Source organism: Macaca nemestrina, chromosome 8 (genome assembly GCF_043159975.1).
Source record: "Macaca nemestrina isolate mMacNem1 chromosome 8, mMacNem.hap1, whole genome shotgun sequence".
Classification (NCBI taxonomy): Eukaryota; Metazoa; Chordata; class Mammalia; order Primates; family Cercopithecidae; genus Macaca; species Macaca nemestrina.
This window is the reverse complement of record NC_092132.1, coordinates 43,796,167-43,808,383: the sequence shown is the minus strand read 5'-3', so window position 1 is coordinate 43,808,383 and position 12,217 is coordinate 43,796,167. Positions and strand designations below refer to the sequence as shown.

General features: G+C 42.6%; 1 protein-coding gene across 3 annotated transcripts in view; it reads left to right on the top strand.

Moving 5' to 3' along the window:
* The window catches only part of LOC105476041 (grainyhead like transcription factor 2), a 184,607-nt gene that overhangs the window by 147,473 nt on the left and 24,917 nt on the right, over window positions 1-12,217 (top strand). For all 3 annotated transcript variants that reach the window (XM_071067933.1, XM_011731661.3, XM_011731660.3), the window contains exons 12-13: window positions 487-518; window positions 10,273-10,367. In XM_071067933.1, coding sequence (XP_070924034.1) covers window positions 487-518; window positions 10,273-10,367 — 127 coding nt within the window. The remainder of the gene's footprint in view (window positions 1-486; window positions 519-10,272; window positions 10,368-12,217) is intronic.

The following is a 12,217-nucleotide window of genomic DNA, read 5'->3' as shown; positions in this document are numbered from 1 at the left end:
CTACTTACCGTCACACTGCTCTCTTACCCCACTCTCCATCCCCCATTTGATCCACAGGCAAGCTGATTCCAGACACTGTGCTACACAGGGGGCAGGAAAGGACCCACCCGGCAAAGCCAGAGCCTTTGTAAACAATGGATTTTAGATCCCACCAAAATATCTCCTTAATGTCAAGAGTAAGATTTGGCTTAATGCCATAGTTAATCTAATCCGACTGACTTTAGCTAGAAATAATCAGATTTCCAATCTTATTTTATTAAAATCTAGGAATTAACTCCATGGAGATTATAAGGAGGTTAAATATGGATTTCCTTAGAAATACACACACACACACACACACACACACACACACACACAGCATCATTAAACAGATTAGTCTTTTGCCTTTTTAAGAGACAGTTTATGCCTTAGGAAAGTGTACATCACGTAATATTTTTTCCATTTCTTCTCTCTGACCTACAGTAAGCCTATTGTTTTGTTCCACAGGTGTATTACAATGCGGATGATGAACGAGAAGGGTAAGACACTCGGTTCTTTCATTTCAACGCTCCAAGTCAGCGCATGTCAGTGGTAATGGCTCTTCCAGCACTGGATAACCCTAGGCAGGAAGTGAAACCCTCCTCTCACCTCAGGACTCACAGCTGAGAGACGCTTGATTCTGGGGACCATCTGGGAGGGAGGCTGGGGGCTGGAGGAATGAATAACTTTCTACTTCCAGGATTCTTTCCCCACCCGCTTCCTCCCTATGACCCACCCCTTTGAATAACTAGCTGTTTTTCTAAGGGACCCATTCCTTCCATTCCATCCTTTCATCAATAATCCAGTTGGTGAAATCTTCTTGGTAGTTCTTCTTACCTATTGTTTGGCCCCAACACAAGATCAAGATGAGCTTGAGGCAAGACTCAAAGATGACAGCCTACCCTACTTCCGGTACTGTCTGGGATGCACACACAACCCTCAAATCCCTCTCCCTGAGAAGAAGTTAGCCCGGCAGGCCAGTAGTGAGGCTGGTTTGAATATCATTTGGACTGAGAGCCTTTTCAATTGTGGGTAAGAGACAGTCACAGAGATGCCCAATGTCTCCACATCCTGAATGTGGTCCTGCAGGCTTTCAGGAGCAGCCAGATCTTCAAATTGCTTTCTCTCCATTAATTTAGTTTGTAGACTCAGAATTTTAGGGCCAAAAGGAAACTTTAAGGTCATTTAGCTGACCTCCCCTCGTAGATGATGGTAACAGCTATACCACCTATTTGACAAGCAGTCAGCCATTTTCTACTTGAAAATTCCCAGTGATGGAGAGTTCATGTGTGTGAGATAGCTCATCACACTATTGGACAATTCCAGCTCTTAGGGAGTTCTTTTGTCTGTTGAGCTGATGTCTACCTTCTTTTGACTTCTACCATTGGTCTTAGCTCTGCTCTCTGGATAAGTCTCATCTTCCCTCATCATTCAAACATCCCCTTCCTCCCTACAACTGTTCTTGGTAAAATATAGTTTTACTTCTCAACATCTTAATTTCCCTCCCAGGTATACTACTAAATTTGTTAGTAGTCTCCTTAAAATTGGCTGGATCAGAATAAATATATGTTCTGAACCACGTGAGTTGCAGATTATATTGGAAGATTTCTTCTTAGGACCTGGATGCTATTTTATACTCAAAGCAATCTAGAACTACATGCATTTTCAATAGCTACTTTATGTTCTTGGTTGCATTACATATGTGTCACTAAAATCTTTACATCTTTTTTCTTCAAGCTACAGTCAAACCAGGGCTTCCCTATTCTTATATAATTAATATATTTACTTACAAAACATTTCACAGTTGGCAAAATGGAGCAGATATTGCTGAGTTTATTCCTAGAGCAGAGGTTGGCAAACTATAGCCAGAGGACCAAATCAGGCCCACTGCCTGTTTTAGTATCGTCTGCAAACTACAAATGGTTTTTACATTTTTTTCAATGGTTGAAAAGAATTCAAAAAAAGAATAATATTGTGTGACATGAAAATTAAATAAAATCCAAGTGTTCTTAAGTAAAGTGCTACTGGAAACAGCTGTGTCAATTCATTTATGTATTGTCTGTGGCATCTTTGCTGCTACAGCAGCAGAGTTGAATAGTTACAACAGAGACCATATGGCCTGCAAAGTCTAAATATTGCCTGCCCCTTTGCAGAAAAAGTTTGCCACCTTCTATCCTAAAAGACAGAAAATCTCAAAGGAGTCAAATGATTCCCTAGCTGATGAGGAGCAGAACCTCATCCAGCACTTAACCTCTAAATTCTGAGTTCTAAATCTTCTAAATACCTAATTAGACTGTTCTTTCTATCTTGGCACATACATAATATATTCCCAGTGGTTAGAATGAACAGAAATGACTAGCACTGTCAATTCTAATCAGTAATTCCCATGTTTAATGAGGCACAATGTGGAGTCACAGAAACAACATTGACTCTGAGCTCAGGAAGCCCGAGTTCCACTCCTGGGCTACTGCTTACTAATGTAAAGCCTTGGGCCAGCTCATTGATCTCTGGGCTTTGGTTTCCTTAATTTGACATTGAGGATCTTGCATAAGATCTCGAAGATTCCATCCAACAGTAACATGCTATTGTTTTCATGGGAAAACTTAGTATTATGAGTGAGAAGGGTCTGAGATCCTGAAAGCTCCTTGATGTGCAGACCTCAGTTGTAAATCTCTCTCACCTCAAACTGTCCTTCCTTGCAAGCTGACTGCAGTTAGATGGCCATCGACCTACTTGTAACTCCATTGGTTTGGCTTCTCTGTCTTGGCTCACCCTGTGTTATTGTACAAACATGAGGCCCAAGGCCTGCATCTTTTGCTCTTACACATCACACTAGAGTTTGAATGAGTGACATGAATAGTGTTGGAGCCTGAGTGTTAAGACATGGTAGGTGTGTGGCTATAGTGATGTGTAAAAGTAATAATTAACATGACTGGATACCTTGGCTAGGCACTGTGCTAAGTGCTTTATGCAAGATCTCATTGAATTCTCCCAGACTTCCCATGACTCCCATTTTATAATGAGGACACTGAGGCTTCAAGAGATTAGGAGACTTGTTCAAAGACACACAGCTGGTAAGTGATAGAGGCAGGATTTAAACCTGGGTCTCGCTGTATTTCCCATCACTGGCTTTTAGCCATGATGCTCTACTGTCTAATCCTCTTAATTCTCAAACTGCGGCTACAAAGTAGGCATCAAGAGACAGGCCCTCGCTGAGATAGCTTTCCGGCCTTGACAAAGGCACACCCTTGGTTCATTCCTTGGAGTGTAGGACCTAGACTGTGACAAGCCCAGATGAGTGTGTCTAGCAGAGGGGAGCAGATCTGAGGCCACCATAAGTGTTCACCTAACCTTAAGGAGTGCCAGCTTCACGGGTATTTGTACAACTTCCATCAGGACTGCTCATTGGCCACATTCTTTCCTCTCCCCGCCATGTTGATTAATACATTAATTAATGCTCACATTCGTGTTCAAGTATGCAAATGAGTGCTTAAAATCATCACTCACACAATGACCAGACTGAGGATATAACACACAAGAGCCCCTCTCCTGGTAACCCCACAATCACGCAGATGTGTTGACTTCTCTGCATTTCTAGTCTGGTAGGCAGGGAATATGGCAGTTAGAAATAGAGTCTTTTGGACAGCAGTTCTCAACGCCAGGTCTCTTGCTGCACAATCAAATCACTTGGGGTTTTAAAAAATATCATGTTAGTCAGCCATAATTTGAATCTGGTTTTGATCTTAGAAGTTCTTAACTTAAAATAGCAATATTTTAGAGTCTCATTTTTCTCATCTAAAAATAGCAGGATAATAATACCCACCTGCTAGCGTTATTATAAGCATTAATGTATAGAATGTCCTGACACATGGAATTTGATTTTTTTTAAGTCATAGCTATTGTTATTGTTAAGATTCCTATTCCGACCATGAAAAAAATGATACTTAATTGAGAAATGGAAGAGAGGGAGATAGAGATGAAAAGAAAGAAGAAGCTAAACAAATACTTTTTCCGTAGAGAATAGTCCTTTAATGTGGAATTTATGGATGTCTCTTATGGAGAAAGAGGGGCAGGCTTTAAACCCCCTGAAATAATATGCAAGTTGATATGCAAATAGCATGCATGATGATAAATTCTATTTCCATTATTTTTGGAGATCTGGTCTTCATCTACATCTGGCCTCTGGTTTCTTGGAAACCCCTCTTGCTCTGATCCTCTGTCCTCAGTGGGTCCCGCTGAGGTCCTCTTTTTCCAGCCTGCAGCAAGACCCCTTCAAGTCAAGCAGCTCTGTGGCTTCTACACTGCATTTGGGGCACTAGGATCCTTGTAAGATTGGGTGATTGTGTGTTCAGAGGTCAGTGGTTTCTCTTCAAGATCTTACCATTTCCAGGCTGCTTGGGATGCTCAGACCGCAACTCTCTCCAAGAATTTATTTTCTCCCATGCTTCTTAAAGGCACACCACATACCATTATCTCCCTTGGAACCACCATGTATAATCTCGTTAATGGTTGAGACTTTAGGAAAACAAGAGCCAGAAGAAGGTAAACGTTGGACAGGTCACCCCCAAGGTTGGTTTCACACCATTCTGAGAGTTGGCTTCTGAAGTGACTTCACTCATGAGGCTCTGAGTGTCTGCAGCAGAGGGCCCTGCCTCTCCTGCAGGAGGGAGGTCCTGTAGACACTGCCAGACTAAACCTTGAGCTCGATCATAGCGTTGTTGAGAATAGGAGACCAAGATCCTGCTCATCTTCCATGGAATCAAACATTTTGGCTAGAATTTATTGCCTTTTTGGGGAGTCAGAGATTATTAACCAATCAACAGTGAGTGCATTTAATCAACATAATGTTAAATCTAAAAACTCATCACTCTGTGTTTATTATCAGTTTTTATGGGATTGCAAAATAAAATTCTTCTAGAGTCCTGTACTATTTCTCTTAGAGGAATGATTTTCCAGAGAATCAAGTGCTTTTCTTTGATAAAGTTGCCAGGGATGCCAAGCAAACCATGAAACGTAGGAGGTGGTGGGTTATGCATTACCAAATATACCTGAATATAAAGTGATTAAAAATAGTGGGCAATGTCCCCAATTTCCCAAGGAGAAGATGAAGACATAAAGTTTTGAGGCCAGTCTAAATAGGTAAACCTTTATAGATATAGCCAAAAGAGTCAACGATTTACTGATACTACCTTTTGCTAATTTAATTACACATACATTTAAATAAAAACATGTTGTATAGTTTAGAAATATCTATCACATTTTGTGAAATACGCTTACTGAAATTCTTCACAATTCACCTTCAACATTAGGTCCTTTCTCATCACTGAAGTTACTTTTTACCTCAAATAACTGATATAAATGTTATATGTGGGTCTGTTTCTACTGTCTGTTTTTCTTTTGGTCCTGTTTATTAGTCTGCTTGATAAACATTGATTTAATGGTAGACAATGTATATACAAATTATGGAGATTGTATATGATCATATTTCTTTCTTATGAAAGTTATGCTGCCTCAGTGGGTGCAGATCACTATAACTGAGTCAGGGGCAGAGCTGACCCAAACCTGAGATGTAGTTTGTATTAGCCTCAAACTACTTCTGGCTCACCCTAGGTTGTAGTTATGAGGGACTTACTATGGGTCTTTTTCTTTGGTGAGGCCTGATAACCTGATTTTTGACTCCTTAGGGTGATGAGACTGCCAAAACCTCTTCAATGATTTTTCAAGGGCTTTTTGCATAACTTATTCTCTTGTCCTATGCAGCTTAAGAACTCGGCAAATGCTTTCACTGGAATACTACAGAGTGTCTGGCTCACTTCTCTGTACCTCCCTTCTCTCTGGAAGTTTGACAATAAATTCTGGGTACCTTTGTAATCCTAAACCCCAATTTTTGTTTCTCAAACACTAGGAGATTGCTGAAAGCTATGAAAGCATCCTTGCCCTTAGGTCTGAGCCTCATCTTCTACACCCCACCAAGAACTGGCAAGTGCTTTGAGAGAAGAAGTTGTCACTGATGATCAGCTCACCTCTCTGCAGTAGATTTCAGCTCCTCAGGTTCCAGCTGCCTCACCAGCAGCTCTCCAATACCTTCAATAAGATTTAAAAATTTTTTTTCAACAGTTTTTCAAGTCTTCTTGGCTGGAACATTGGTCTACCACAAGCTATAACATTTTAGCAGGAAACAGAAATATCTATATTACCTTTGAAAATGATTCCTCTGGGGCCTACTGACCTAGTTTTTTATGACTTGCAATTTTGAGCTCATAATTCACTAATAGTTACTAAATGTATGTTGTGTGTTTTTTGTTTGTTTTTGGTTTTTTACTGATTCTCTCAAATGATTTCTATTAAACATCCTAAAGCAGCATTGATTGAAATCATTTTGGACTAAGTTCTTCCCCAAAGAGTAATTCGTTGAAAATAAATGGATTTAGACCCTACTTCATAATGTGAAAGACTTTGTGCAGCTTTGAATATAAGATGACTTCTTTTCTGAGGATAACATGGGCAAGGGACTTCCATTTAGGTAGGGCATTCATGGTAACAGCATACATAGGCCACAAGCAGAGTTGAGAAATAGGCAAACTACGTCTCCGTGGTGCCTGCAACCCCATTCTTTCCTCTTCTTGGGCACCTCCTCAGTAGGCAAACAATGCCTAGTGAAGTTGACCCTGGCAGGTAGGCTGCAACCTTGCCTTTTACAGGTTTGGCCAGAGATCCTTGGTTCAGACCTGACACCTTCCCACTGTTTTTCTGATGAAACTTAACACTACCTTTACACCTCAGGGACTTGCTTTTCCTGAGTTGATCCTACAAGGTAATGGCCGAATGTGCTGTTGAGCCTAGCATCATTCTACATAATAACCCCATATTGTGCCAGGGAGGTGGAAATTGATGTCAGAGAAAGCACCTTTTTCTTGCTCTCCGGTCCTTCTGTGGTACATGTATCCCTCAGTATTTGTGGAAGATTGGCCTCAGGACCTCCCACGGATACCAAAATTCACAGACTGAAGAAGAGTCTCTGGTATAAAATGGCATGGTATTTGCATATAACTGACACACGTCCTCCCTTAAATCATCTCTAGATTATTTACAATACCTAATCCTTCACAAATTCTGTGTAAGTAATTGATATACTATATTGTTTTGGGACTAATGATAAGGAAAAAAAGTCTGTACATGTCCAGTACAGATGCAATTTTTTTCTGAATTTTTTTATTGTGGTTGGTTGAAGCTATAAGAATGGATGTGGAACCCACAGCTACAGAGGGCGGGCTGCAATTGGACTGGGCATCAGGAGACCTGAAATTTGCTTTCTTCTTCTGTCAAATGGGGTAGTCATAGCTGCCCTTCTTTTCTTGCCTTGCTTTGAAAATAAATGAAACAGTTGAATTTGAGCCACACAAACTTATTCACTCCTACTGAGTTTACAGATTTGAAAGTGTGAAAAAGCATTTTTGAACTCCCAGAAGAAATGTGGTTTATCCAAGATGTTATTTTAATGGCAGAGTTGGTCATGGTTCAGAACAGGGTGCTACCAAAAGTCAGCAGAACTGGAAAAATATAAATAAATCTTGCTTGGTGAAAAAGAAAGTCACTAGGTTAGGAACCCTCACACAGCATGATGGAGTGTCTGGTGATATTTCAGGCTATTTACCCGTTATTAACCTACTGGTCACTGACTGCTGTGAATGGGTTTTTAAATCTTCTAGCCCTGAGGCCGTGGTCACTTCAGTTCCAAGATGGACAGAGTAACAGACCTGCTTTTATGACAACATAGTGAGAGGAAGGTGGAGGGAACACTGCCCTAAAATCTTTAATAAGTTACCACCTTCAGCTGGGATCTGGGTTTTATATTTTTTCTCTAGTTGTTTCTATAGTCTGACTTACTAGGAAATAAATGAAGAGGATGCTGACACTGAAGAGCATTTCTCATACCCTTCCTCATTATCTCAGGGTTATTGAATAGCTTTATCATGAGGTCGTTTCCTCAAAGGTGCTTCTCTGAACAGCCTGTTTCACGTATCAGTTGCATTGCCCTGCATTTGACACTGAACGCACCGCACCTCTTGTCATCACTGAAATGGGATAAAATTACTCCTTGCCTCGGCTGGCTTAAGGGTGCTCGTAAGACTTCAGTGACAGAGGAGAAATGTGCTTTGTAACATCTGAAGTCTTATTAAGGACTTTGAAGGACAGATATACCTTTTAGACCAGCTAGTATGAGAAGGTAAATTAAAGCAGCATTGGTTTAATAACTTAAACTGTTAGACTTAACAGAAATACTTTGGGGACTGTTCACAGTTTTATACCATGTGCTTCTTTTTTTTTTTTTGAGATGGAGTCTTGCTGTATCACCCAGGCTGGTGAGATCTCAGCTCACTGAAACCTCTGCCTCCCGAGTTCTAGCAATTCTCCTGCTTCAGCCCCCAGAGTAGCTGGGATTACAGGCGTGCGCTACCACCTCCAGCTAATTTTTGTATTTTTAGTACAGACAGGGTTTCACCATGTTGACCAGGCTGGTCTTGACCTCTCAACCTCAAGTGATCCTCCCGCCTCAGCCTCCCACAGTGCTGGGATTATAGGCGTGAGCCACCATGCCCGGCCATATACCATGTGCTCTTTTTACCACTAGACGCTACCATTAACTTCACTTGAGAATTGATACATAACTTCATAATGACAATAATGCTGATGGAGAGTTGAAGGTTTTGCATGATCTTGAAAGCTTGGGACTAATAATACTGTCAATCTCCCATGCAGGGAGCTTTACCAACATTAGTCCTTCAGGTGACCAAAGTGGCTGTTTGGGATGTCTGCTATCTGATGGTAAATGGAAACTCGAACATCTTTCAAACTGTCTGCCTTGTTTACTCTTCTCAAGGTCTCTCTTCCTCTAATCTCTCCAACTTGTTGTTGTCATCATCATCATCATCATCATCTTCATCTAACACTTGAAGAGCGCTTACTATGTATCAGGGAGCCTTGAGTGCTTTACACATGGGGATTTATTCAATTTTCTTAACAGCCTCCTTTTAAAGATAAGGAGACTGAGGCCCAAGAAAGTTGAGGAACTGGTCCAGGCTCCTATAGCAAATTATAAGGCGGGGATTTAAACCGAGGTCATGTGGTCTCAGAGTTCCTGTCTTAACAGCTGTGCGGAGCTACCCATCTCGCATTGTTTCACGTGCCTGGCCCCTGGAAGCTTGGGCCTTAATCCTGAATGTTGAAATCTCAAAAGATCAAAAGCCCTGAAGTCTAAAATCCCTCACGTCGTATTTTTGGGATTTCAACATTCAGGATCATGGCACCTGGGATTGTGTCTTTTGGGATTGTGATCAGCACTGGGTCCCAGGAATCTTCAGAGACACTAAAAATTTCTAAAAACCTGCATCTGTTCCCTTGAAGGTTTGAAAAACAGATTCCATTCGGGGACATTTTCTCATTATCAATGACTTCTATCCTCTCAGTTTCTGTTTCTCTCTCAGAAAAAAAAAAAAAAAAAAAAAAAAAAAAAAAAAAAAAAATTCCTCCCCTTGCTTAGGATACCCGGAATGGACAGGGACTGTGGGAGGAAATGCAGAAACATCAGAACCGGCCGAGCTGGGGACACGCAAGGCCTCAGCACCACAGGCTTCTGGGAAAGGGGACTGCAAACCTCTCCTGAGAAAGAGCAAAGGCCTGGGCAGTGAGGTCTGGGTGTCTAAGGAACTTCCACCACTGCAGTCTCATCTGCTGCAGCCAGATGGAGAGGTAGAATGCAGGAAGGCGGGAAAGCCACATCACAGAACTCACGTCAGGCTGACAGCATTTCCAGAGGTCTCTGCTGTTCCTCCCAAGAGGGCTGGCAAAAGGGAGGAGGCCACCCAGGCCTCAGCCGGTTGTGAGGGGCTGATGTGACTTGAACACCATACGGACGCCAGGGATTTACTTCCCCCCAGCCCCGATCTTGAGCCGAAAGAAGGGATAGGTATAGGACGGAGTGGGGAAAACCCACTTTTGAAGTCTCACCTTTGTGGATCCATATTCCGCAGTGGGAAGCACGCTAGGTCCATGCCCTAAAGATAGTGGTGTGTGTGCTGCTTCAGACAGGGATTGCTTGGGACCTGCAAGGGGAAGAGGAGGTTGGCGAGTGGATCCGGTTATAGAGCATAGGGATGGTATAAGCAAAGGAAAAGATAGAAACTGACACGTACATGAATGTGTGTTTTGACACCTTGCTTGTTTTACTTAAGGATTTCTGCTTATCTTTTCTAGCGGCAGTGTCCTGGTTAAACGGATGTTCAGGCCCATGGAAGAGGAGTTTGGTCCAGTGCCTTCAAAGCAGATGAAAGAAGAAGGGACAAAGCGAGGTATCTCTCCTGCTGGGGCATGCCCTCCCAGAAGGGATGCGGGGTGTCTCTCCCAAGAAGAGTTTGCAGCCCTCTTGCCCAGGCCCCCATGGCTCTGTGCCAGCCTGGTGACTTTCTCTTCACACAGGAAGTCCACAGTCTTCTCCTTTGCTTTAAACTCTGTCCTTTCAACACCTTAAGGAAACATTTGTTATTCCTGGGTGCTAGTTCTTTCCTTTGCCTTGGGAGAACGTAATGAATAAACAGACTCATCAAGCAGCCGGGTACAAGGTTAAGAATGAAACTCTTGCTGTGTGGATGTGACAGTCACACCTCATAAGAACTAGCGATTGAGCCTCATTTGATACATGCAAACAATTCATCTCACCCAAATAAATGAGCCTCGGGTTTCTGTGGCATCACCACTTACTCATTTTCTCCCAGTCAAGGGTCTTATTCTGCTTCACCAAGAGGGTAAGAAACAAAGCTTGACTGTGCTCATGTCTTGCCCAACATGTCAATACCGTATACGATTCCATGCCCTTCCTTGGAGTAAGAGGAAAGTGTGTGGGTGCACATTTCCCCCAATATCCTGATGCAGCCAACACTGAGGAGGCTTATAGAGACCCAAGACCTACCAGTATTGGATTTTTTTCTTTTTTTTTGGGGGGGGAGACAGGGTCTTGCTCTGTCACCTAGGAGGTAGTGCAGTAGCACAATCACAGCTCACTGCAGCGTCGACCTGCTGGCTTTCGGCTATCCTCCCACCTCAGCCTCCTGAGCAGCTGCGACTACAGGCATGTACCACCATGTCTGGCTAATTTGTCTAATGTTTTGTAGAGATGAGGTCTCAATATGTTGCCCAGGTCTCAAACTTGTGAACTCAAGCTATCCTCCTGCCTGAGTCTACCAGCAGTACAGAATTTTTTTTTTTTTTTTTTTTTGACAAAGTCTTGCTCTGTTGCCAGGCTGGGGTGCAGTGGCATGCTCTTGGCTAACTGCAACCTCCACCTCTTGGGTTCAAGCGATTCTTCTGCCTCAGTCTCCCGCGTAGCTGGGACTACAGGCACGCGCCACCACGCCCAGCTAATTTTTGTATTTTTAGTAGAGACGGGGTTTCACCATGTTGGCCAGGATGGTCTCGATCTCTTCACCTCGTGATCCGCCCGCCTTAGCCTCCCAAAGTGCTGTGCAGACTTTTAATGAGTCAGTTCTCCATGTTAAATATGCCCAACATCTGCATAGGCTTAAGTACTTTGTTATTGAGAAATTTTATTTTTTTCCTGTTTGTTGTAATGGGATTTGCACTGTGGTCAAGAGAACCCCTCTGTAGCCTGCCACAGCCACCCACAGTTGTGTGACCTTGGAGGGGTTCCTCACACTTCTGCTCCTCGGCGTCCTCATCTGTAAAAAGGAGATGGCAGGAGTGCTGTCCTCATAGAGCTGTGTGAGGACTGAGGAGTTAACACCTGGGAGACGCTTCAGGCAGGTACCTCCCACATAGGCAGCACTCTGTGTTCACTGTTGTAACTGTTAGTTTTTATTATTAGTAACTAGTTAAGTGATATTATCATAACTGTGGATAAGTAATTAGTGCTTCACTATTGGATGGAAACAGCATAAATGCATAAATGCTACATTAGAAACACTTAAACCTTTACAAAAATTTCTTTAAAAAAAATTTATTTTTTTGAGACAGAGTCTCATTGTCACCGAGGCTGGAGGGCAGTGGTGTGATTTCAGCTCATTGCAGCCTCCGCCTGCCACTCTCAGGTGATCATCCCACCTCAGCCTCCTGAGTAACTGGGACCGCAGCCACATGACACCATGTCTGGCTAATTTTTTGGTAGAGATAAGGTTTTACCATGTTG